This window comes from Pholis gunnellus, assembly GCF_910591455.1.
Source record: "Pholis gunnellus genome assembly, chromosome: 6".
NCBI classification, from domain to species: domain Eukaryota; kingdom Metazoa; phylum Chordata; class Actinopteri; order Perciformes; family Pholidae; genus Pholis; species Pholis gunnellus.
In genome coordinates, this window is record NC_136532.1 from 11,793,103 (window position 1) to 11,820,857 (window position 27,755).

At 39.9% G+C, this 27,755-nt stretch overlaps 1 protein-coding gene across 1 annotated transcript; it reads left to right on the top strand.

Annotated features, from left to right (window-relative positions):
• Window positions 1-27,755, top strand: LOC306696975 (sodium- and chloride-dependent GABA transporter ine; the record flags this gene model as incomplete). Its single annotated transcript, XM_079160712.1, has 13 exons — window positions 1-220; window positions 1,339-1,473; window positions 4,682-4,892; window positions 6,244-6,376; window positions 6,967-7,101; window positions 7,231-7,334; window positions 7,534-7,658; window positions 9,480-9,592; window positions 10,620-10,760; window positions 10,895-10,994; window positions 11,151-11,251; window positions 11,339-11,506; window positions 27,597-27,755. 13 exons carry the CDS (start codon window positions 1-3, stop codon window positions 27,753-27,755), a joined length of 1,845 nt encoding a protein of 614 aa, XP_079016838.1.

Sequence of the window (27,755 nt, forward strand, 5' to 3'; positions counted from 1 at the left end):
ATGGAGGTCGGCGCCGGAGATCCAAAGACGCCCCCTGGTGAGGGTGATTATGCTCTGAACCCCTTAGATCTCAAAGGGGTCGCAGAGAGAACCGTGGGCGCAGAGGCGCAGAGACCCACGTGGAGTGGGCGGCTAGACTTCATTCTGGCCACGGTGGGGTACGCGGTGGGACTGGGCAATGTCTGGAGGTTCCCCTACCTGTGCTACAGCAGCGGTGGAGGTAAGACTGTCATGGAGGTCATGGAGGTTTGCTCTAATAATCCTGATATGCAAAATACCTTATGGCAGGGAGACAGACATTTAAATGTTATACACATGTATTTACAGTGGAATAGCCTTCTACTTTGCATAGGCTACTTGAGGGTGTTGCTGGACCAAAATTCAGAGGTGGTTCTAATATTTTGCCCCCCTTGTGTATGTATATATGGTATACAATATAGTGTACAAAATAATAAACATATATTTCAATTTACACATTTCTGACAGTGTCACCAAAAACGGAACATTACAAAAGGTTTATGGCTGAGCTGTTTGTATTGGCTTGCAATAGATTAAACGTGTGAAGCTAATAAAGCGGCCACAGAGTATATTAGATACAGTAAGCCATGATTAACAATCATGTACTTATAATAAGTCAAAGAAGGACATTAAGTTAATGTTCATGTCTTACTATTCTGACCGCCCTGTTCAAAATGTTCCCTACCCAGCCCTTAAAGTCTGCAGCATAAAGAACAGTCACATGCAGGGTGGCTGATATCAACTCCATGAATGCCTTTTATAGAACAATCGTCCCAGTCATAACCACGGACAGTCATAACAACAGAAACTGCGATGTGTCCCCAACATGCTTTTATTTTAAATTCAAAATTGAAGCACATGTGTCAGTTGAGTGTTAATCTTTCAGAACTAATTCTAATTCAGTCACCCAACCACCCAACCATTCTATAAACCACTTACTTTGCTCAGGTTTTTAGGTCGTTGGAGTCTATCCCAGCACAAAATGAGTCATCTATTAACACATCCAGTTATTCAATTCATAGCATCGCGCAGATGTTGCGGATGTTGTGAAACAGCAGCTTACACAATTGATTGCCTTTCTGTTCACTGAATGACATGAGGTTGTAGCCCTCAATTTTAAATAAAGATGAGTAAGCTGAAAAGGTATGAGTCAGTCTTCTTTTAGATACATCAATTTAACAGACACATTTGATAAGCAGAAACGGATTAGTTTTCTTTAAAAAAAAAGTCATATTATACAGTATATGTATAATAATGTAGTTAATCAGGTTTTACAGTAGTGTCAGCCACCCACTGTTCTTTCCTGTTCTTCTGGTTCAGGTGCCTTCTTGATCCCCTATTTCACCATGATGTTCCTGTGTGGCATTCCTCTGCTCTTCATGGAGTTTTCCATTGGCCAGTACACTCGTTTAGGGCCAGTGCATGCTCTCGCCAAAATCTGCCCCTTGTTAAAAGGTGAGTGACTCTCCAGGCCAAAGGCTCATCAGTGACGAGGATGACCATCTGATGAATTTTCCTACGATTTCACATTTTTCAGTAGACAGACAATGTTTTTTGTTTGTTTGTCTCTTTTTGCTATTGAAGTATGTTTACAAAGTCTAGCCCATGACCAGCAGCATGTATCAGGCACAAATGATCAGACATGTATCCTTGTTATCTACATTTTAGAGAGTGGCAACTTTAATTATTGAACATCAAATAGTTATTTCTTTATATAGTTTTTACCATAAAAATGTTACAACAATCCATTGTTGAACAAATTACAGTCCAAAAAAGTGAATTATTATCCAACAGTCCGAGAAATCCATAAAGTATGTAAACAAAGAGGTCCACGTTTTTGAACTAGATTGTTCCTGAAGAGGGCAAATCCAGATCATTTCATTAGAGGCTGACACGTTTCTGTGTATTTAATATTTACAGCAAACATGAAAAATAAATTATTAGACAAAACATGGGCAAAAGAGAAGAATGATGTAGCCATGACAATAGCTGTCAACAACACAATTGTTTTTTTTTAAGCGTGAGTAGAAATACAAATATTTGGGAAATAACATATATTGCCAAATAGATTGGGAAACTGTGGTGGTGTACCTAAGGCGGTCATGATGGCTTGATTAAATATAATACATTTACAGCACTAAACATGATGTGAAAGTTAGCACCAGTAACTGTTAGTTGGACAAAAACCCGAGTGCATTTGCTGCTCCCATCAACAGGTGGTTGTCAGAACAAGGAGCAGGAAATGTCACATATGTGGTGACGCACAGGTACATAAAGTAAAATCAAACAAACAGCAGCACTTTATGCACACTGTATCAAAATACAGATTTCAGTAGATCCGTCTATACGGGAGGAATGCAGTGTAATCTTGCTGACAGTACACATATTTCGCACATCTTACATATTTCTGTTCTGTTATTCTGGGCTTGTTTTTGGTCCTGATGGTGTTTGTTTGTTTGTTTGTTTGGACACAAGACCAGAATTCACTGAAATTTAGTGAGAGTCAAGAAACAAGTGATTTTTTTTTTACTATGAAACCAGCAATGTTTTGAAAACTATTTCTTAATAATATAGGACTTTCAATTAACGTTTCTGGCACATGTACTCCGTGCTTATCTGTCTCTGTGTATAGTTCAGATCTGGATTCAAATAATAATTTATACAATAATTTATACTAAACATCAGTGTTTTCTGTCTTCTTTTTCAAATGAATGTCCTTTAATGTCTGATAAATGGATTGTTGTCTCATGTTGATGGATGGGATCTTGTCAAGTGAACATTTCACTGCTGTAATTAGTTTTTAATTTTTTTGTCTTAAGCCTAAAATGTTAATCATACATCCTCTGGAATTGAACGAACATTAAAATGTGTATCAGTAAGAAAGAAATCATTAAATCAACCGAACCATCAACTGTATCCTTCTTTGATTTACCTGAATTATAATTAAATCAAATAAGGGTCACTGAAGTCCACATTCGTTCTTTAAACCAATTTGTTGATTATTTAAAAGCTTACAGTGCCTATGAAATCATAGAGGCCAGGAGTTGATTGCAAAATTGTAAATCAATCATGATGATTGAAGTGACATGTGTGGACCCAGAGAGCAGCTGATCACACAAGAGCCCAGCCATCAACGATCAATACTTATGGGTGTAAATTGGAAATGCTGTCTGTCTTGTTCTAACTTAACATTTTTCTCCATAGTTTTCTTATCTCCTTAAAGACAGAGATTATCTACCCGGTCAAAACGTATGGGTCCTTCCCTTGATTTATCACTCATTTCTTCCTGGTTAATGCTCTGTGCTAAGCAAGGGCCAAAAGCAGGTAGTTTTTTCTCTATGTTCTTTTGAATTATTTTCCAGTGCAACTACATGTGATCTGTGATTTAGATGCCGAAACATATCTATCATAAATCAACAAATATGCCTGTGTCTAATTCACTGCAGTGTGCTTAATCATAGCATACAAATGTATGATTTAATTGGTTAAATTTGCTGCCTCTATTTTGTTGATTGTCTCGTTTGTCCCTGTACGGGTATCTAGTGGACACTAATGAAGAAGAGTCAGAAGAGGATAGCTCAAACTGATTCCCTCTATCTTTGTCTGCTCTGCCTCGTTTTTGACTCCAGCAGACTGATATGTGTTGGCAGTTGAAAATGACTTCACCACTTAGAGTGTGTCTGGTGTACCAGTGGAGCAGTCAGCCATGAAAGCTAGATTTGTCGAGTGAAAGAGGCAAACAGGCAATAACAATGGAAGGAGTGCTTAACGTGGACCATACAAAGTGGTTCTATAGCTGATCCCGGAGCTCAGACGGGGTTTCCTTTTGTTCGGTCGTTATGATTACACAGAGCTGTTTTTCAGCCGCTTCTCCTTCAATTTGATCAGATAGAGATAGATAGAGCATGGCATTCCAGTCTCCAACCAGTAGAATAAATGATTTTTAGGAAGCAAAGTTTCATATATATACATAATGTATATAAATGACCATTTGCTATTACAGGGGGTTATGTGCTGGACACATATTTTCTTTTTACATTTGTTCTTTGTGTTAAGATGTAACAAATCGGATATTACGTGTAGATTAGTGAGCTTATAATGTGCTGGTTGGCAGAACTGTTTCTGTGCTAAGCTAAGCTACCCTGCTGCTAGCGCCAGCTAAATATTTACCAAACATGAGAGACTTTCACAGCAAGTCAGCAAATACGCATATTTGTTTATGTACCTCTTCCTGCTCTATTTAAGATTAGGATTTTTAGCTGAGTCATTGCTCTGAATTCTGATTCACAGCTAAGAACCACAGGTGTTAAAAGCCTGAATAATTTACATCTGTTGGAAGGCTTTGATCTCACCGTTACCCATTTGATCAAGAGCCTGTTATATTGAAATGACAAAGTGGAATTTCTAATCAATGGCTCCGGGAATGCCTTTTATCTGTGGCCGAGTTTTGCTTGAATTCATCTTGGCCACCACGCGACCAGAGATTAACCTGCAATACTTGGCTCTTCTCTGTTGCCTCTGTTTATGTGAGATGTAGTCTATACCCGGAACTTTGATCCTCGGCACAAATAATTGAAACAGGAATATCTTATAACAGATGGCATGATTTCTGCGGAGTCGTCTTCTCACGTTGTGTCCTCCCTCCCTACGTGTCACTCTGCAGGTGTTGGCCTGGCCACAGTTGTTATCTCCTTTGTGTTCTCCACGTACTACACTGTGCTCATGAGCTGGGCACTTTACTATTTCTTTAACTCGTTCGGAGCGACCCTCCCCTGGACGTCCTGCAACAACACCTGGAACGCTGTCGGAAACTGTTCCAGTGGTTTCCCCGGCAACAACACGCACCTGCAGTCGGCCAGCCAACAGTTCTTTGAGTGAGAATAGTTCACTGCATTTCATCTCTATATTTACACTATTAATGTCAACACTACAGCTGTTTTTATATTTACACTGTACAGCCCTCATTACAATAGTGTTGTGTTTCTCTTCAAGGCACTGAAAACTTTTCTCAATCGTCTTCTTACTATGAAGCGATGTTGGTTCACTTCTCAGGTTTTTCACATGAGAGGTTTATGGATTTGTTTTTGTTTGTGCCCTTCTAATTGCTCTGAAGTGTTTGGGGCTGACCAAACATCACCCACACAGTCCCGATGAAGCAGATTAGCTCAGCTTTCCCTTTTTCCTCTTTTGAATTTGACACATCAGACAAACATTTTCAAATTCAAGTCATCAAGTCATTCAAAATTGAGTTTCCAAAAACTCCCACAAGCAGGTTCTTGTTTTGCCTATTTACAATGAAAGTCTTTCTAGAGCTAGAAAGGCTGCCAATGCCTTTATCAGTATTCTAATAGATAGTTTAGTTAAAATGAAGTCTTATGTGTATTTTCCCAGTACACAAAGTTTCGCTTGTAAAGTGATTTATAAAGGTGTTTGTCTAGCTTTTAAACCCTGGCTGAAGAAGAGTAATGCTTGAAGAGGAAGCCCTGATGTTGATATCTGCCCTATAGACACCCAAGCCACAGAGAAATAATACATTGCTGATCTGAACTGGGCAGCCCAGTAATGTCCTTGTAGATTGGGGAGTGGAAGCACTCCTCTTTCATTTGGTAAAACAATAATAGCTTAGTTGGCGTCCAGCCTTTTTATTATTCCAGATAAATTAGTTAAATAAATCATTAATGTTATGAAAACAGTGATCGGTAGATGAAGCAGAAGTGATTGAAAAACAATTCGGTAACACTTGTATTTTCATTATATTTATTTGACCAATCATAGATAAAGGCATTTTGGTCCATTGGTTTATTATTTATTTATTCACTTTTTCTACTAAGGAATCATCATTTATTGTTTCACCTCAAGACACATCTTCACCTCTATGAATGTAAAACCTTCCTCAGAAGTTGTGAATGGCAAAGAAAGATATGTGATGGTCATGACCACCTACAGTTATACCTGCGATGCCTTCATGAGCCCTTATGGCCATAGCCTCAGGCTCAGTGGCTAGTACAATTACACCCCTGTCTGGTTGAACATCGGAGACTAAATGGTTTAGAAACATTACTATTGGTCAAGCTCATCTTTGTTTGTTTAACTATCAACAAGCAATAGGTAATTAGAGCTAATTATGTTTTAGTTTTCTTAAAGTTTAAGTTTTCAGGGGCTTTAAGGATACACTAATGGGGATCACTTGTTATTTGTATCATGCTTCTTTTTCTTTTTTTCTAGTCACAGCCTTCTGCAGAAAACCAATGGCATTGAAGAATCTGGTGGCATTCGCTGGGAACTCTTCGGCTATCTAATTCTTTCCTGGGTCATCGTGTATTTATGCATATTTAAAGGAGTCAAATCCACTGGAAAGGTCAGAAGATTTGTTTATGCACAGTGGCAATTCTGCTTAATGTTGTAGCGGCCCCAGTCTTTGTTTGAACACCATCTGTCCTCTGACATTTTGTCACCGTTGATGTTAGTAGTTCAGCAATGTCAGCGATAAAGACAAGGAGGTTTATAAGCCAATGTGATCACGTTTGTGCTGATCACAGGGTTAGAGTTTGTCATTTTTCTTTTTTTCAGAATGAAAGTAAAAAAACATTTTTTACTCCGGAAAGTGTTTGTACCATCCACTTTTTTAATGCATCATATTATATTATGTGTTTTGTTTTTTTTGCAAGTAGGATACATTTGTATTATACTCATGAAGAGGATAAATATACTTCTGTGTAAAAACACACAAGACAAGCTTTAGATGCAAAACAAACATGTTTGCTCAGCCAATTCAGGATCAGAACACGATGAAATGAAACAGAGAAGAGCTTTGGAATTGGATATACTGTGCAGTAATTCATCAACTGGAAAGTTTTGACCGTAAAAATGTGACCTTAAGGTATTCCCTTGAATGACCTAAACCCTCACATTGATCAGTTTCTGCTTCTCACTTTCTGTGTCACACAGGTTGTGTATTTCACCGCTGTATTTCCATACTTCGTCCTGTTTGCCCTGCTCATCAATAATGTGCAGCTTCCTGGAGCCAAGAATGGTATCCTCTACTTTGTGACACCTGTCTGGGGCAAACTGTTTGAAGTAAAGGTGAGACTCTGTTCCTGAATGGGTGAAAAAAGTAGGCTAACTTGTACGATTCAGGAGTTAAAAAAACTAAATTCAATGAAACTACGCAGAAGTTGATGGTGTTCCTGCTCTTCTTTCTCTCCATCGTAGGTCTGGGTTAATGCCGCTGCTCAGGTGTTTAACTCTATCGGAATAGCATTTGGCTCCATGATTTCCATGGCTAGTTACAACAAGTTCAACAACAACATTATGAGGTAAAGATTTAAAACACTCTGTCTGTGTCTTTGAATGTGAATATCAACTGTGTTGGTTTCTTATTTGTTCCCTCAGTGTACATATTAGGGCACCACCACAACCCTCCAAAAATACAACTGATTCACTTGACTGAAAATACAATAAATATTTAGCTGTAAATGCACTAACATTGTTTATTCCGTCCTCCTTCTTTCCCAGGGACGCTTTAATTGTATCAATTACCAACTCATTCACTAGTATCCTGGCTGGCTTTGTGATCTTCTCAGCTATTGGCTACATGGCTCATATACATAACCTCCCAGTGGAAAGCATAGCTTCAGATGGTAAGCATCAAGCCCAGAAAGAGCATTGCACCACAATCCCATAGCTGTGTTATATTTTGGACTTGATGTGTGATGTATACAATTATGTCAGGTTGTTGCTGAAATAGAGATGGACATACAAACAGTTCCCAAACTCTGTTTTTTCTTATCCTCCTCGGAGCATTTCTTCTTCTTTTCATGGAAAAATAAGTCCCATATATGACGATATACACATCTGTTATTAATATTTGAAGTGTGGAGGCCACTCAGGGATATTTTGTGGCAGTATACAATTTCTTAAAGCAACAACTTATTTTATAGATGAAATTCAGTGTACCAACGTTGAGGAGAAGTACTGTGGCTGTGGAGAAGCTTTATAAGTAAAACTAAAATATATCCTGATGATGTCATTAGAGTAAAGACTGCATTACAAATAGGATGTGTAGGGTTTGAACGTACTATTAATTTGCATTATGGGAATTGTAGAATCCAGTGTTTTGGAGCTTGTTCCATACTAGAGACTAAAAGTAAGGATATCTCCGCCTTTTCTGCCTCAACCTTAATCTGTCTTTTGTTTGTTTCACAGCAATTCTAAACCGCTAAAGCACCCCTTTAAGTAGCTGTTATGACTTATAGCCATGCGTAGCTGCAACATGAACACAACTATTAAGTGTGTGTGTGTACTGTAGTGATATGTAAATCCCTTAACCGAAGATGCCAGATGTCTGGATCAGCAGTGAGTTGAGATAAGGTTTTAAGTTACCTGAATGAAAATACAACAACAACAACAAACGGAGGGAGTTTTGGCTTCAGTAACCAAATGCTCGTATAACATCGGAGCAGGAGCTCTCTCAGTTCAGCAATGCATTATTAAAAACAGAGACAACTTTTGTTCCGCCCCTGGTTCAGATCAGGATCCTGTGAGGAGATCAAAACACTGTATATCTGTGGCAGCTCTATTTGCTCTGTGGGATGACAGCTACCTCATCTGACCGTCCCGAAAACATGTTTTGCTGATCCCTGTTTACGTTTCCTTCAAAAGAGCAATGTTTCATACGCACTCGTAGACATGGTTGGCCAATCACTGTATTTTCTGTATTCCTTTCTGCATCTTCTCAAAAGTAATATCTCTAAATCATTTCAGTGTTTGAGTTTCAGGACAATAACCCCTACACTGCAGGTGGGGGATCACCAGGGTTTCAATTTGCTTATTTAACCAGTACTTGAAAAAACGAGTGGTTGTGAAGACAATTGTAACTGTAATTATATTAGTCGAATTGCATTTCACCGGTTCAACTGTTGAAAAAACGTTCATCCCAACTGGTAAATGTTTAGCTTTGGTAAGCTGCAGATAGATGTACTATGAGGTGAGGCCAACGGGTGGTTCAGAGGAATGTCATGACCTCTTGTGGGATTCTGTTTAGTTTGTTTCTACAAACATAACTGGGTTCAAGCGAAACCACAGCTGCAATTTAATAAAAAATAACTTGGTTGATCCCCAAACTAAACCACAGCTTATTTGGATGTACTGTAGCAGCTGGGCTTTTTAGGAATAGTTAGACGTTTTGGGATATTTGTTTGAAGATGTAACTGAAGCCAGCAGCCGGTTAGCTTAGCTTAGCATGAAAACTGAGGGTAACAGCTAGCCTGGCTCGGTCTAAAGGTAACAAAGACTGCCTACCAGCACCTCTAAAGCTCGCAAATAAACACATAATATCTACTTTGTTTAATCCGTGCATAAACTGAAGTGTACTTATTGGCAGCTACCAGCTGAATTTGTGTATATTTCTGTACATTTGCATCATTCAGTATTAACAACACCTTAACTGTATCATGTTTCAGGTCCTGGTTTGGTGTTTGTTGTGTATCCTGAAGTCCTCGCCACCATGCCCGTCTTTCAGCTGTGGGCCCCTCTGTTCTTCTTCATGCTGCTGTGTCTGGGCCTGGACAGCCAGGTAAACATCTCTAACACTCACAAACACATTGACTTGGCTTTAGTTTGTCTGGAGGAAAGGAAAAACGGATATTTTATTTACTTAACTAAGGTAGTCAAAGCAATTACAGAAGATTTCTACTCGCTTTTCTCAACTGTGCACAATCAGTCTAACCATTTCTCAGTAGCTGTTTTACATAACCGTGTCCACCTTTTGGCCATGGACATGATTACTCACTTACAATTTAGGAGGTTTGTGTTATCAAAATAAAGTGCAATAAATGTAAAAATCTACATTAAAATGACTGTGGTTAGTTTTTGTTTTTTCTCCATGTATTTCTACTGGTACCATAAATTCTATTTAATTCCTTTCCCAGATTTGACAAGCTGAGGACTTATGTAGCTGATAAGTTGTATTGCAAGTGGTCTGGCTACATATTGGTACAATGATAGTTAATTATAATAGATAGTACAATCTTTTAGGTGATTGATATCTCATTTTACTCTATGCTAAAAGATGAACACATCATCCAACCAGACCAAATAACAAGAGTCTACAGCCCATGCTGCTAACGCCTCTGTGAGTCTGCACACATGCACAGCTGTGCTTTGAGCTAATATGCTAACATGACATGCTAACATGCTCACAGCGACAATACTTAAGTGCTAGCACCATCTTAGTTTAGCATGTTAGCATGTTCACATTTGCTAAGCACAACTAAATGAAATCCCGGTTTTGCAGGTATTTGGTTGTAAGTACTTGAGAAATAAAATGTTTTAGTGATGATGGTCAAAATGAGCTGTCCATCTGAACATTTATATTTAAAACAACTCCTTTCATGATACGGCTACAAGCACCTTCTTTTTTTGAACTCCTTGCACATTTAACTCTGTCGTCATAGTTATCCAGCTCTTTGCACAGCCTCATAATTACACCCAAACGAAAAAGATGCCAGAATGTCTCAAAGGCATAACAAGTCAAGAGGAAACCGCATTGTCTTACATAGGGGTTACTATTTTAAAAAGCATGTGTTTTCTGTGTGCCGCAGTTTGCCAACGTTGAGGTGGCTATAACGTTCATAAAAGATGAGTTTGGCCCCCAAGTTCTGCGTTACCTGAAGAGAGAGGAGCTGCTGACTCTGGCTATGTGCATCATTGGCTTTATCCTGGGGATTCCTCACGTAACCAAGGTACAGCAAAACTCTTTTACTTGTGAGAGTAACATGTCTGAGGATATTTGGTAGCCTACATGTGGCAACAGTTGTGTCACTAGTGACAGTCGAGTCATTTTGGTCTTCCCCTCTCTCTCCCACTTCCTGCACAGGGAGGCATCTATGTGTTTCAGCTGATGGACCACTACACCGCTGTGGTCTCCCTCGTGTTCCTGGCTTTCTTTGAAATTGTCGCTGTATGCTGGATCTTTGGTAAGATCCACATAATGTTCAAAATAAGAAGTCATGTTTATGGTTTTAGACTTTGCTGTGGCTGGTTAATTTTTGAAACTGAATTTGTAAACGTCTTTTTGAATCTGTATTAGTAGTTATCTCAAGTGTTTAGTCAGCTCTTTTTCTTTCCATCAGGTGTCCCACGGCTCTGCCTAATGGTCAAGAGGATGCATGGAAAAACTCCAAACATCTACTTTCGTGTGTGTTGGCTGCTGCTGTCTCCTCTATTGGTGCTGGTGAGTTTTGAAGAGGATTATCTGTACAATAATATCAATCATAATGGTTATTTCATTCAATTTGATGACTATCCTTTTCCTACATAGTGTATACTGATCTTCAGCATCGTCCAATACACTCCTGCTCACTATGGGAAGTACACATACCCAGGGTGGGCTGAAGGGGTGGGCTGGTGCGTCTCACTGGTCTCCATTGTGTGGATCCCGCTCGGAGCCGTTCAAGAGATCTGTAGCCACAAAGGCTCACTTCTACAGGTGAGTTCAAGACTCATTATTCCGGCAAATAAATGAAGCATGTCGATAGTGTTGGAGTTTGATTTATCATAAATAGCACCATCGATTAGATCTATTTATTTAATTATATCGAAATGTTTAACATTCACATCGGCCAAGTCTCTTGGGGAAAGATGCTCGGGCTGTGATAGGAGGGGGGAGCTGTGCTGGGCTCGACAGGAAAAGTCTTTCATCAACTCCCACTAGAATGATAGAGCTGACTATGACAAACTGGTACATGCAATACACACATTAGAATCCATGCGAACATCACTCACACCCACATGACAGGGAAAGTGACACACTCTGTGATTTACTGGGTTTGATTGAAAACTATTGACGTATCAAAGGAAACGGAGGAAGAGCTTAAAAGGGAAAAGGCGATGTCAGCCACACTATTTAAGACGATGTAAAGAACAGAATATATCAGTTTCTGTCCGGAGAGCAACTCGGGGGGAATTATTTGCTGAAGAGTAAACTCTATTGCATCGAACTCTGTCCGAGTGCTTTCTTCAAAGTTCATCGGGACACCAATAGGTGTTAAGTATAGAATAAGAATAGTGTTGGAGCAGCAGTTTAGACTTTATCAACTGGCCCAGTCTGAACTTCTTTTAGTCTTAATGTTTGAATGCTCGTGGTAACGTATATACAGCTGAGGCTGATGTAAAATAAAATTTTGTCCAGATGGTGACGCAGGACATTTCACGATAAAACAAAAAATGTAAACCTCATGGTGTTAACTAGAATAACACACAGAAGACAGTCGACCCCATCCTCTGGGGTTCATGAATGTCTCTACAAAATATCATAGCAATCCATCCTCGTTGATACTTTAGTCTATTCTAGCCTCTTTGTGCCTGAGCTGTCCAGATGTGCTTGAATGATTTTTTCTAAAATGTTGCCTTCTCTAACCCTCAGCGACTTAGAACAGCGATCATTTCCACAATCGACCTGGATGCTGACGATCCTTTGCCGGAAAAACAAAAGCTAGAAAACCCGGCGTCGGAAACCTTGTTGACTTCAGTGGCATGACAAAGCCAAGTCTGTGCGTCTCTGCATACCAAACCCTGTGAAAGGGTTTTTAATCAAAGGTGCTGTTTAGTGGTGGAATGAAACATATTTACACTGAAATACACAATCTTTAAGTTCCTATCATCAAACTATAATTGTATCCTATTTGTTCTACAAAAGAACAGCATCTTTACTGCATCTTAAGCCTTCTGCACACGTGTAGTGCTTTAACAAGCTGCAGTTGACTTCGATAGCGTAACTTTTTTACCTTTGTACAAAGTATATAATGAAAATCTGAGATGTTGTCCACCAAATAAAAGGTTAATTTAATTTAATTTAATTCAATTTGAACCAAAGATTGAACTTTATATTATTATTATTTTCCCCCCTTTGGTTGATTAATTAGTAAAACATGCCTGGTGTATGCAGTGTTGTTCCCTATTGAAATGTGTAAATAAGAGTGTATTGTGTATCTATGGTAGAGGTTATTAGAGGCGTATTAACCCTTTTAGCTAAATTTATCTAGAGACCAAATCCTTGCAGGCCACTGAAATGCAGCCTTTGGCCTTTATGTTTGTGTCCACAACCAGAGTTATGTTGCCTTTAAACCCCTAAAACTGTACGTTTTAACCTTCCAGTGCCTGACGAGCCTTCAAGTGAACACACATAAGCAGATGTGTTCAAATAAAAACTGAAAGCACAAACAGAACCAGACAAAAAGAATCTTCTCCGAAATACGGACAAACATGTTTTACATGCATTTTAATTTTTTTAATGCAATAATGCAATTTGCAATTTGCTTCAAAGCTTGAGAAAGACTATACAGCACATATGATCTTGTCTGATCACTACAGGTAGAGGACTGAGTTAATATTATTTCTCAGCAATGCTTTTGGCATTGTTTTGAACTTCCATGGAGTCTCCCCAAACACATCCGAGACAGCGCCGACCTTTCCACGTTTAAATCCCAAATCAAAACCCACCTGTTCAAAACTGCTTTTAATGTGTGACCAATATTGTGTGTTTTATGTTTTTAGTGTATACCTTTTATATCTGATGATTTTAATGTAAAGTGTCTTTTGAGTATTCTGAACAGCGCTCTATATATAAAATGTATTATTATTATGATTATTATAATTGGTGCCTTTGATCTGCTTCTATAGAGCTGAATTGGGCTAATGAGGGTAGCTAATCTTGAGGAGGGCAACGTTTATCTGGTGTTCTGGTAAACCCTCCATTCAGTGTTCCATTGTATTGACCCACAACCTGCAGACAATTACTGACTGTTTCATCTCACACTTCTTAACAGAGAAAGAAGCCAAAAGATTCACTTCAGTGGAAAAATCATTTATTTTAACTCAAGCTTTCACTTTGAGATAGTTCACCGGTGTTAGTTCAGTCAGGAACACTCTCGTTATAGATTTTAACCATTTATTGCAACAAATGGAATACAGTTAAACTTGGCGATAATGGCTCCGCTCTTTGAATGCTCCCCGGATTAGCCAGCAGCTACTGAGCTAAGACCGGGAGCACCGAGCAATAACCGATACGTTCCAGATGATCCTCTAAATGAGTGAAGTCAGCAGTTTGTGCCTGAATATAAACCTGCAGAATCTCTTTGATCCATGAAACAAGACCGTTCATCCCTCATTTCAAATAACCCCTCATAATATACAAGCACATTTACAATTGTTTTAATTCAAGGCTCAAACGTGCTTTATCGTGTTTTATGTTCGTTAAACAAAATCCTACTTTACTGAATTACATTTTTATTTTTCATGTCAGCAAATAATTTTTTGTAATTTTTTTTTATTGTTTTTATCCAGATTCTACTGTGTTGATTTGTGGTGTCTTTACATTTTGTCAAATAAAAAGCTTTCATTCTTGCTCTGGTGTCAGTGAATATCTGCAAATATTAGCGTCATCTGGATCACTACCTCAGAGAGTCACTGGGTGGCAGCATTGCAGCAAGAAATGCACCACCAACACCAACGCTGCTGTATTTGTTGTACTCTTGTGCAACATATATCTGAATATATATATATATATATATAAATGTATATATTTTTGTTTTTAAAGCTCTAAATGGTTTGGGAATTACCTACATAGCAGTCTCATATTGCCTTCATGAGCTCTCACATCTTCTACTGCCTGGTTTTTAAAAACACAAAATCATACACACAACAAAATAAGCAGCACAGCCTTTTTTTAACTATGCTTTAATATTATAGAATGCCCTCCCAAAAGCTATAACAGATGCAGTATCTGTGGATATTTGTTGGCCTATAATTAATGTGATTATTATTATAATACTATTTTTTACTATTCCTAATAACTATATTATTCCTAATGGTCTCTGTTTTTCATTTCACTACATTTCTTAACATCTAGTGTCTTTTTATTTTAGTTTTTTTAGAGAACATCTCTTGTATGAAAAGAGTTACTATTATTAGCTTTAATGGTTTGATCACAACATATATTTCAGCACGGGGGAATTTAAGCAACACTCAAATGTGTTTGATAGTATGTTGATAGCAGATCTGCTCTATTGCTTTCGTCCTGTTTTTTAACTCTGTCGGTTTGTTTTTTGTTTTGTATTTCTAATTTTATACAAGATTGAATACAACTTTTCAGAATGATTGTGTCCAGAACAACGTTCCCCATCATGTGGTTCCTCGTCAGCATAATGATGTCCTCATGTTATAGTAAAAAACAAACAAAAAAAAACATGTTACTGCAGTATGATTTGCTGCTACTGTATGATTTTTTTCGATAAAGTATGAAATGTTATTATATGCTATTGGCAATGGAATAGTAAGACATTTTTATGCACTAAGGGAGTATATATGGAATTGAGTTGATGCTTTAATTTACAGTAAACTGCCTAGCAGCACCATTAGTGCATATACTTTTAAGAATTGATGACTGCACTTGGAACTGAATCACGTCTACTGTCTCAGTGTGGTCAACGCTGCAGAGCTGCAGAGCTGCAGAGAAAATATGTGTGTGCGAGACAAATCTAAATGCAGGGCTGTAAGAGCTTGGGAAGTTAATTAGACCCCTCTGTCGTGAAGTGGTGCTGCAGCAGCGCCCTGAGCAGAACTGTACGTTAATCAATACCCCCGTCCTGCTTCCCTCATGACAGACCGGATCATGGGCACTAAATTAGCGCTGGGAGTGCTGGTGGATCAATGGCCATAGACAGGGCAGCTTGAAGGGCAGTAGATGAATGACTCTACATGGCAGAGGGGAAGTGTTTGTGAGCCTAAATGAGCAACGAAGAGGGAGATGGGTCAGTCTGACTCCTGTTGTGGGGTGTGAAGATGTTTAACTGTGCCAGGCAAAGACTTAAACCAGCAGCTACGCTTCATGTTGGAGCTCTTTCAGATCTCTTCTGACCTTTCTTGAGTAGAAGCTAATTGTGCTGCGGTCCAGAAAATCCACTGATCATCACTGCTCCACATACATAAAGCATCATGAGTGTATAATTACGACTGTGCTTGAAAAAAGAGGACAAAAAAACTGCCTGTGAAGAAACTTCAAAAGGCAAAGATTTGGCTTCCTTGTGACAACTTAAGGTTTCTTTTACTCCCCCTCCCCTGCTGCTCCTCTGTTCCTCCACACTGTTGTTTCTGATGTTTACTTGCAGTGTACCGTGTGAAGGGAAGCGCATCCCATCTGTTTCAATTTGAGTGAGTGTGCATCTGTGTGTGAAGATGATAAAGTAAAGGAAGCGGAGATCGAGATGGATTTCATACTGCTACTGGTCACATACTACATCCAAAGAGGGGAGTTTTCCTTCTTCATTAACCACTGCTCTCACGTACATTATGACTCCATCATGATGATATGACTGCAGCCCTTGATTCTTCATCTGAGGAACCCACAGCAGCTTCATGCTTTCTTCAAGCTTATTGAGGTCAGGTTTATAGTTAGGGCTGGCTCAGGTTCATAGTTAGGGCTGGCTCAGGTTTATAGTTAGGGCTGGCTCGGGTTTGCCTCGGACCAGTCCTAGATATGCTGCTATAGGCCTAGACTGCCGGGGGACATTTATTAGGATACACTGAGCTCCTCTTGTCCCTCTCCGTCTGTATGAATTCATGTCCGATTAATGCACATTACTAACTTTGCTTCTTCCCCGGAGTCTTTGTGCTTTCTCGCCTTGCAGGTTTCCATGGATCAGGGTTATATCTGGAACGTGGTCCCGCCTCCTGCTGTGCCCCTGCCTGACACCCACTGCTCTCTTATAAGTCACATTTCTATTTAGAGTTCTATTACCGATACCATTAATGCTTTTATTATCATGATTATCTCCCTACAGTTTCTTCCTTTTTTTCTCCCGGTCTAGGAGTGTTTTTAGGGTGTTTTTCATGTACCGATGTGAAGGTCCTGGGACAGACGATGTTGTACAATTTGTAAAGCCCTCTGAGGCAAATTTGTGATTTTGGGCTTCACAAAAGAAATTGAATTGAATTGAAAGAAGACACTATTGTAGTATCTCTAGTGGCCAGTTAGATGCTTTTTAAAAGCACCATCTCAATAAACTTTTACAGGTGCTAAATGCAAAACAGAGTGGTAACCGTACTGACACTGTTAACAGTGTTCACCTGAGTGTAAATCAGTGGGTGGGAGCTGCACTTACGCACCAGTGCCGTCAGTCAGGGCTGCTTTTGTCAGCTGTAAACTTCCGTAAGAGATCAGTGCAGAGCGGCAGCCGTGAGCTAACCAGTGGGGCACGCTCACATGCACTAATAGTACACGTGGTTGGCCCGTATATGTCAACAAAGCAAGGAGAAGCTTGGATAACAACACACACAGAGGGAGAGTGACGTAATTCTCGGCTCAGGTAGACATTACTCCTCTATACCTTTACATAGATAATAGTTATTTGGGTATTAGTATTGCATGAAGCACATTTTCACTCTGCAGGAACAAATCTCTGCATCACTGCACCCGCAGTGTTCATTATAGTTTCGCTCTCTTTTGTGATTTGTCTGATATGCATTTATCTGCACAGTCTGCAGGCAGAACCAACATATCTGTGCAGCGTGTGGTGACAGTTACCTTTAGTGAGGCGGTGCAATCAGCATATAAATACATGCAAATCAAAAGGTTTTGCGGTTGACGAGGACGTAAACTGCTGGTGGCACTGCTTTTGCATTAACTCAACCTGTACCATATGCTCAGCCTGTTTAAAGGTATAACATGGCAGTCTTCACATTTACATGATTTGTGTGAATAAGCACATTTGTTTTTATTTATGCTTTCCATTTCAACCCATTAAAATGTTAATGAGTGTATCTTGCCAACTATTCACATGCAGATAAGAGCTTTTGAGGCTCGGATGCTAAAGTGTGCCGCTGCTGCATAGTTGCCTTTGTTTAATAAGGATTTTTTTTTGGGGAGCTTTCTTTCAGTCTGTTTGGTATGTGCATACATAACAAGTCTCTCCCTAAGTAGAGCTCACCTCCTGCTGGTAATGAGGCTACAACTCACGGCATTAGTTGGCCTTTCTCCCAAAAATGAACTGCCGTCACAGGCTTATGTAAATTCAGTGTTCTTTTGTAGTAACAGTGTTATTACTAATGCTTTCTGGAAATTTATTTTCACTTCCAGTTAGTCTCAACAGTCACCAAACTAACTGGTGGATCAGCAAGATTTCACTGAATTGTAGTGTCGTGTTTTAGATGCAAAGTATTTAAAGAGAATATTTGGAACGAAGTTCTTCCATTCACAATGTTTCACTTGTGGCAGATGTTGTTTTGGCACATCCTTTTTGTGTTGGTGTTAGAATTGGCTTATTATACATCTGACATAATTGACAGAGTATGTCGTCAAAAAGTCCCACGATTGAGGAAGAGGCTGAATGTGACCGAGTTTGACCGAGTCATGTGCAGATCTCAATGAATGTGCCTGTACTCCACAGCTCAGAGCCAATAGCTGGGAGGTTGTGATAGATATATAGATTGATAGATATATTGTGTTTCTCTGTCCTTCCTGTTGGACGGCATGAAAAAGTAGCAGTGCTTTTTCATGCCATCCAACATCCAGCCTCATCCAAAATCCATGAAAAAGCAGCAGTGCTGCTGCTCATTCAAAGGACCTTCCTTTCTACATTTGCACCCCTTTCGACTTGAGGATGGTGTTGCGTGTGCCTTTATTCAATTTAGATTGATTTAAAAAAACAAAAACACAAGCCAGTTCAATCCATCTTGTTCTTTCTCCCTTACAGTTTCCCACAATATGCCCACTTGTTTGCATATAACTGTTAACCTCTTTCTATTTCTTCATATGGAGGCTACCAGAGTAATACCATTAGTTATTTTTCTCTCAGTCATAGAAATGCTTGTGCTGGATCACTATCAGTATAAGTGGATATCAACGTATATACTTGTAACTGAGATTATCTTTTGTTTCATTTAATAGAGATTATCCTCCTAATTTGTGATGCACAACGACATCTAATCTCACACGAATACACTCAATTTGCTCATTGTGAACATGACGGTCATCTGCTACTGGTAATCTCCACTCTTGGAATCAATTGCTTATCATCACACACCACAGGGCTTGTTCAGGCCTTATGTAGATAGCTAGTCTGAATGGGCAGTTACAAATCAAGCCTGCTTTATATTGTACAAGGAAGTTAGGTAACAAAAAGTAAAAGCAGTAAGGGTCCAAACCTTGATCCCTGGGGGACACCTTAAGAAAAGATCTAATTACAGAAGCCATGTGTCCAGTTGATTTTTGTATCATATTTCTTATATATATCATTATTCTTCAACCTGGATGATGCTAGACAAGAAAATGGGCCAATATGCTTTAACAAAGTACTAGTAGTGTACGGCTGCCATGATTAGTCGGCGTAATTGATGACGTTGACGCTGAAAATGCATCATCAATATTTTAAATTGAATTGACACGTTCTTTCTTAGTCTTTTGTCCTTGGAACTGCGACACTCATAAGCCATAAAGCCGTCTGCCTGCTTCCTTAGAAATGTCATTGAATAAGTGTTTGAAGGGAAAATGGCCAACTTCCATGCTGCAGCGCACGGAGCTCACTGGGGGGCTGTGTCCGACAAATTTCCAACTTTCTGAAACCGACAATGCAACAGCTGTGCAGAGGCAAGGTTTGAACTTCTTTCTCAAGTTAGTTTTTTAATCAATCTTAAAAATACTTTATTTATCCCCATTTGTACAATTGTTTGTACAAACCTGAAGCCTACATATCACGAGCAAGCAGTGTGTTGTTCGTGGTATTGAAGAATAAAAGCATCTAAAAAGGCCAAGGTGACATCTGCAGGTACATTTACATACTGTTTAAAATGCTGCAGCTGAGTAGCTAATTAGCCTGCAAAGTGAAGAACAAAAGCCCCGGTGAATGTTTCTTTGATTGTTTATTCAACAAGCTAGGGTGCAGGACAAGACGTGCTTTCATGTTTCTAAGTTAGATATGAAGGAAACCTTAGCAAGAAAGCTAATGTGGCTGTTCATTGTCTCTGGCTCTTGTGTTGTGCAGCTGCTGTTCAACCGCCGGCTCTGCCCTTGACAGAAGGTCACTGCTTTGAGCACGATTTGGTTGGCTGTAACTAAATAATGTCTCAATATTCCATCAATTTAATGCATCATAACACCTAAAATATTAAATATACATTTTGTGGTTCACAGAGCTGTAGAAGACAAAAACAGCTATTTCATTTCAGTTGGACTTTAAAACAGACCACCAGCCAGGGATGTGCTTCACATGAACTGTGTCAAACAAACAGCAGTGTCGATTCCCGTTGATGCTTATTGAGTTTTACTGTGGTACAGTTACAACATGGAGAAAAACAACAACACAGAAGTCAACTTCCCTTCCCTTTTGAGGTCATCTGAACGGATCTTATTCATGCTGACAGTGGCAGGAAATACGTAAAGAAGTGAAGGAGGATGTCACTGAGACGAATTGCAACCTGAAGTGGGTCAACTCTCCTGGGCATGCTCAGAATGGATGATGGGAGACACAACTGAGCTGCCATTTGACAGCTGCTTCCAAATCTACACATTTTTTTTCCATTCAGTGTAAGTAAACAACAGACACCTATAGAAACTGTAGTGTGAGTGCTCAGAACAAAAGCAATGCCTTTTACTATTATTGCCTTCTGTTTGAGCATGTCTGTACGTGGGTGTGTGAATGACTTGCGGTGATGTATAATTATCAGTAAAGAGCTGCTGTTCTGGGCCTGACTTAGCGGTGTGACACCCTGCAATTTCCCAAAGAGACACAAACCCCAATTACCAGAGTGAGTTTGTGTTACACAGCTTTCATAAACAAACAAACAAACAAACGCCTCAATGAGCACAGAAAGAAAATCCTTCTCTGTAAAGTAGGTGAATGTACTCTTGGTCAGGGATTGGCAAATGTGTTAAAGTCAATAAAATGGTTTTGGATCGGGAAGCATCATCGCGATTACAGTAGTTTTCATATCACATGAAGTCATTAGAATATTCTCGCCTCATTATTTTTTTGTGAGACAGGGATAATGTTGCAGCAGTGTTTCGTGATTAGTGCTCACTTAGGTGGCTTTGACTATTAATCAACTTAAGAGAATATTTTTAAATGTCAGTAAATTGCAAAATAACTCTTCAAATCTAATTCATCTACGATTTGCACAGAAAGTCAGAAAGCACCACATTTTAATTGGTACTTGAGGCAGTTTAGTTTTAGTTTCTATCCTCCGAGGCAACTATCACTGGATTTTATCCACATCAAACCATTTCAAATGAATTACTAAAATGCAATTAGGGCAGTGGTGGTGGCCTAAAAGCCCTGAATTAACCCCAAATGTTGTACTGGGCAGCCCTCAAGTGTAACTGTGTGAATGTGATCAAGGCATTTCTGAAAAAGAGAGCATTGCTCTCAGTGAAACTCCCTTCTGAATACATGAAGATAAAAAAAAAAGCATGGGAATCTTAACATTTTTGTAACATTTGCCAGAGTCTGTTTTTAAACTCTCCCGTTTTACAGCTGTAATGTTTCTAAAAGAGATGGACAGAATACAATGTCCCCTGCTATACCTCTTTCAGTCACAAATGCACACACACACACAACTGTTCTCTACAACTCTTGTTTGTCTGTGTCCTCACTCATCATACAGACTGCAGTCATCAATAATACAAGACAAGAGTCAGTGCAGACGAAAAAGAAGAGGTGGAGCTTTGAGACAGTTTGGCAGATATGAGGGACTGCAACGAAGCCACTTGAAAGCATGCACCACATCTGAGTCATTTATCAATGTCTGCAGCTCTTCGCTAGTTGCGAATACTTTTTGGTCTTTGAACAGGAAGAAGCATCTTATCATACTGGTTGGGGAAAGTAGCTTAGATGATATTAACACCTGTATACCCTGCTTTTAAAAGAGAACATGTAAAAGTAGAGCCTTTAATAAAACAAGCAGATCTGTACCAAAAATGTGATTGTGTTGAAGATGAAGCACTGTGTGTCACACAGGAAGTGAGGCCACTGATCAAAACATCCCAAAGTATGTCAGACGTATTAACATAATAACATACGACAGGCAGCAGAGTCAAAAGGATCAAATGAAACTCAGCAAAGAATCGTTATTTTTTTATGGTGACTGAAAGATGTAGGTCTCTGGTAATACTACCCCCGGCTGCAGCAACGACATTGAGATGCTCCCTGAATAGCAATTACAGCGCTTGGCTGATTTCACAGCCTCGGTCTTCCAAGCAGAGCAATTTTTTTGGGGGTGAGTAAAACCTACAGTAAAAAGTGATTTGTTCTTGATTGCTTGAGTGCTACTGCCAGGGATTTAAGTTCAATGCATAGGATAATCTCATCATTAATTCATATTTCTAATTAATTCAGTGTGCCCTTTAAATAATGCAGGATCTATTTTTTTTTTTGTAGTAGATCCAGAGGGATTACTGAATTATTAATTCCAGCAGCCATCACCAGGTTTAATAGAGGACTACTACCTCAGTAAATCCCGCTACATCTGGTCCGTCCCCTCGACCTTTTTGAAGAAGCAGACCAGCGAGGACCTGTTTTCCCTCTTGTCTACTACGTTATCTGTATCTGAGGGCATTTCATCACCATTTATTATTAAACAACCCAATATGTCATGCTGCTGCCACGTGCTGTCTCAGTTTCTGTCAGTGCTGCATATGTTATATGAAGGCGAGTGTTAAAAACAAACCTGGAAGGAAAACAGGAAGGATAGTTCACATCCCTCTGAACTGAACATACTCTCAATGAAACAGTGACGAATTGAAATATAATCTATATGCAACAAACACAAGGACTTTTGTTTGTGTTAATGGAGCCAAGGGAAGCTCCAGTTTAGGCCCACACAGCTTCTCTGAAGGGCACAGTTTGACGGAAAATAAGTCACTTTATCACAGGTTCTTGATGTATGACTTCCAGACTTCATTACAGTTTGTCCAGACCGTTATTATCAACACATAGAATAGGAAATGACAGTGATGTTTAGTGCGGGTGGATAAAATCAGGTTGCAAATGGATACTCACCTCACTACATGACACATATTTACTGACTTGAACTGTTTTCAGGGTTTTTGTGGGTATACTGCACGCATCACATAGTGCTACATAAGATAAACAGGAAGCTAGAGGAAGTGTATGTGTGAAAGCCATCTCTTCAATCACTATTAGCAGGCGACAGGCATAAGAGAACAGGTGTAAAGCAGCAGCAGCAGCAGCAATGTCTACTCTTTAATGACTCATCATGTGGCTGATGAGCAGAATTGCTTTGCAATAAGACTGCCACTTAAAGGTCATCAAGGAAAACAATCTGGGAGTTGGAGCAGCATTTAATGGTTCTATGCTTTGTGTCTTCATCCCAGAGGGTCAACACTAAAGTAAGAACAATGAAGAATTGCAGTCATAAATCTTCCATGTTGTCAAAAGTATTTTTTTAGTGCTTCACAATGTCAAGATTGTTCATGATTTCAAGATGTTTACGTAACGTGAATGAGCTGTGTGGAAAATTGCTAAAGTGGAATTCAGCATGCCGTTTCTGAGCACTAAGAGCTTAAAGTTCTTCCAACGCTACGAGACAAATGTCCCAGAATAGTAAACTGAAAATGTATGCAACAATTTCAAAACACTCAAACAAAAGAATTGCTCACAACACAAAGCTGTAAAACTTTCTTATGTAATTGCAACTGTTGCCAAAAAGCTTCCTGTGGAGTGGGAAGCAAGTGTTTATTGGTTTAAAGGTCAACCGGAGTGCCGCAGCAACTACACTTATCGATCGTGTTATTCCTGTGTCAAATCAATGAGAACTATTCCAGGAAGGAACTGTTAGGATTCTTATCAGCTAAAAATGATTACCACAGAGCAGGGGGAAAGAAAACACAGAGTGGAGGCCTGTCTTTCTTTTAAAGGAGGTTTCACCGTTGATCCCATTGAGAATCACTGATCAGTCCCATGGGTGCATGGCCGCCAGGCAGATAATAAATCACTACGCAGATCGATAAACATGACACGTGATTGTCAGCTGATCGACATGAGAAAGTATCAGTTATATCCCAGTGGAAAATGAAAAGAGGAAAACTAAATCAATTGTGCTTGTTGCTTGAGGCAATAGTTGGCTCCAAGTATGTTGATACAGGCCTGCAAAGTGTTAGCTGAAAAGACTTAGTCTTCTTCATTTTCTCATAGACTTCTTTACAATCAGACTTCCTTTTGCAACCAGCGGAGTCGCCCCCTGATGGCCATGAGAAAGAATGCAAGTTTAAGGCACGTCCGCATTGACGTCACCTTTCAGACCTGGAGGTTGCCGCCTGGCTAACATGCAAAACTATGACAAGAAACACGTTGAACATTATACCTGCTTAACATCGGCATGCTAGCATTAGCACTGTGCACATGTTAGCATGCTGATACTAGCATTTAGCTCAAAGTATCACTTTGCCGATAAGTACAGTGTCACAGAGCTGCTAGCGTGGCTACACTCTGATCTGGTTCAAATAAAAATGTCAAACAATTGCTGTTTCCAACTTCTCAAATCTGAGAATTAGCTGCTTTTCTCTGTTTTACATCATTGTACTGTAAATATTTAGGTTTTGAACTCTTGATTGGGCAAAATCTGGAATTGAAAAACACTGCTTTGGATTGTTCTGGGCAATGTTCTTTTTAAGACATACTATAGTCGAAAAGGTAATTGATAAATTGAGGAAAAGTAGATAAAGATGATGATCTCAATTTAGTATAGCTGTGATCAGAGAACATAGTTTAGATGTGGAAAACAGCGAGCTCATCCTCACTCACGATTATGCCTCTCTGTTACATGCATGTGAAATTTAAACACCTCACCATGCAGAACTGATGTCAACTCCGAATGATTTTACCTGGTCCTGCTGCTCTCATGTGACGAACAACAACAGTTCTAGCACTTCAATAACAGGCGTAACAGCACTACGACGAAGGGTTTCGGTTTTTGTGATGTGAGAGTTTCCAGTAAGAGACCTAAAACTGAATAATCATCGGTGACGATGACGCACATGTTGACTTCTGACAGCTAACCCCCGTGCATGACAGCTTGTCTTTCATTCTTTTAGCATCTTGTAAGATTTCGAATGTCTTTTAATGAACAGCAAAAAATGTAGTTGTTTCCAAACTGTAGCTCCAGTAGATTTCTCATTGGGCTCTGTTTACAGCACAAAGGCTAGATCGGTCTCTTGGGTGAAACAACAGGTGAATACAAACAGCTGATGTGTGGGATTATGCATACAATTATCTTTGACAGACTTTGGTCTCATGCTTTGTGATTTAGATACGGCGGTGCTGCACTGTATGTGCAAATCTCAAAGAGAGGAAAATCCAACAGCATTTTTTTAAGTTATTGTATGGGGGATTGTGTGCTATCTGTGCTCACAACACCCATTTGTCATATGTGACATGAAACAGGCTCACCAGAAGCACCGTTTAACCGGTCACAATCTGAAAATGAAAGAACATTTGTTCCCTTTTTCATACCGCCGCCTACTTATCCCTATGAGAGAGCAGAGATTTCATACAATGAGCCCATTATCATCTATTTACTTCTGTCCTCTGCATCTAACGGGCAGATAATCCAGTGTAGGTCATGCACAGGCCATCGCACAATACAAACAATGGAGCGACTGCAGATGTATGAGAGTTAGCTGACCTGGAGTTTTTATCTCTTGCACCATATGATTTACTCCCCACTCCTGACCTCTAACAATGCATGCATACGTGTTTGTACCCTCGAAAAAGAAAAGAAAAAACAAAACATAAAATAGGAGAGATGTTATCGCATCTATCTGCAACGCTCCGCAGTTTAGTTACACTTCCTCAATCATCAGCCTGAGAGTTTTAGGATTCTGTTGTTTGGCCGCTGTCCCGTCCTGCCTGCCTGATTCAGCATGAGTAATAACAGTGCTGCACACTGGTGATTTCAAGAGTGTCTCTCTAAGTTGGAGTCCGTTGCTGAGTCACCATAGAGGAGAATAATTGTAGGTGACAGCGCGCTACGGGGGACAGACAGCACAGACAACAACCAACCCATGAATTGATGCTGCTGAAATATGCAGAGTCATCCTCTGGAGTGTCAGCACACCATCCCTTAAGGCCAGACCAGCGTTAAGCTTGTAATAACCGAGTGGCTATTCAGACTGCAGGTAATGGAGCTAGAAGGGAGTAATTAGGCTATACCTCACAGGTGAGACAAACCCACAATATTCTTTCATTTAAAACGTAATCTTTTTGGAAGAGCCATTTACGCAAAAGCACAACAGCCAGGTGCATTGGAGGCTCTAACACTATCTATTCTGCTTGCATATGAATGTCTATTTGTGTACATGCCCTTTAAAAGATCTGTGTAATGCAGTTGCTCTAAGCCATCGATTTAACAGCCGAGACTGTCAGGGACAGAACGATAAAACTGATTGAAGCGCACAGTTTACACACAAGGAGATTTGCTGTTAAACAGAATGGATGATCACTCCGAACTGCGTGCAGCAGGGAAACACACATCGGCTGAACATCTGGAGGTGGGTTTGAGAGGGGTGAAGCAGAAATCAGGATTAAAATCAAAATGCAGAGCAAGCAAAAAAAGAACCCTCTCAGAGTTAATCAAAAGTGACCGTGGTGTGGTATACCCATGTTTGGCGCAGAGAGAGGCAGAAAAGGGTGAGTTTTTGAACATGTATTCACGTCAGTCCAATTCGCTCACAGCCCTGTATGGGAATCTATGAATGCTATTAACACACACATCTCATGGGCAGGGGAGAAAATTTAAATGGCACCAAGCTGCATGCGGGGCACCAGTATGCAGAAGGTATTCTAGGATGTAGGGCACACTATATGGCATTGCATCACATTTTCTCTAGAAGGGCACTTTTTGGGGAGCACCAAGTTCCATTATAGTGACTTTTATGTAAGGCCCCTCAAAAGAGTAATATGAAAAGGCATAAACAAAATCATAGAAATTGAACTAAAATAAAAAATAGGACCGTACTTATATTCTGTACATTGTTTGTGCAAGTCTACAGTATATTGTCTGACTAGTGGTGCTTTATTTGATTAAATGCTGCTGGTACATCGACAGCTTGTCTCTTCTCGATAAGGTCAAGCTGCACTCTAAACAAACCCCAAGCCTACTGCCATTAATATCATTATTATTTCAATCAGCAGGTCCCAACAGAGAGCCGTATACACTGCACCGATAGGACTTCATATTGCTTCAACTTTCCTTCTTAAATAAACAGTATTTGAATGCTTTAGAAACATTTCGTGATTATTTGTACTTAAAGAGCTTCAAGAAAGCTGACCAGCACGGTGCTAATCAATTCCGGAAACTTGCTTGGATGCGCAAAACTAACCTGGCCGCAGATCTATCTACACCTGATTATGGATTCTGACTGAAGCCCTCGCACCAAATCAAACTCGGATCGCCCTCCTGTAAGCGGAGATACGTGCCACCGCGTCAAACCTCTCGTGCATCGCCCAGAGAGCAGAGCGCAGAGCGGCGGAACCAGCGCGCCTCCGCGTGCTCTGCTGTGTCTCTTTAAGTACAGCAGGCAGTGCTGTTGGTCCGTGCGGGAGCGCAGGACGCACGGTGCGGCGGTGCTTCTCCGCGGCGTCAAACAGCCTCCCTTCACATCGGACAGTCGACAGAGAAAGACTGGTCGGCCCTCCAGCCTGCATCACATCTACGCGGTGACCAGCTGA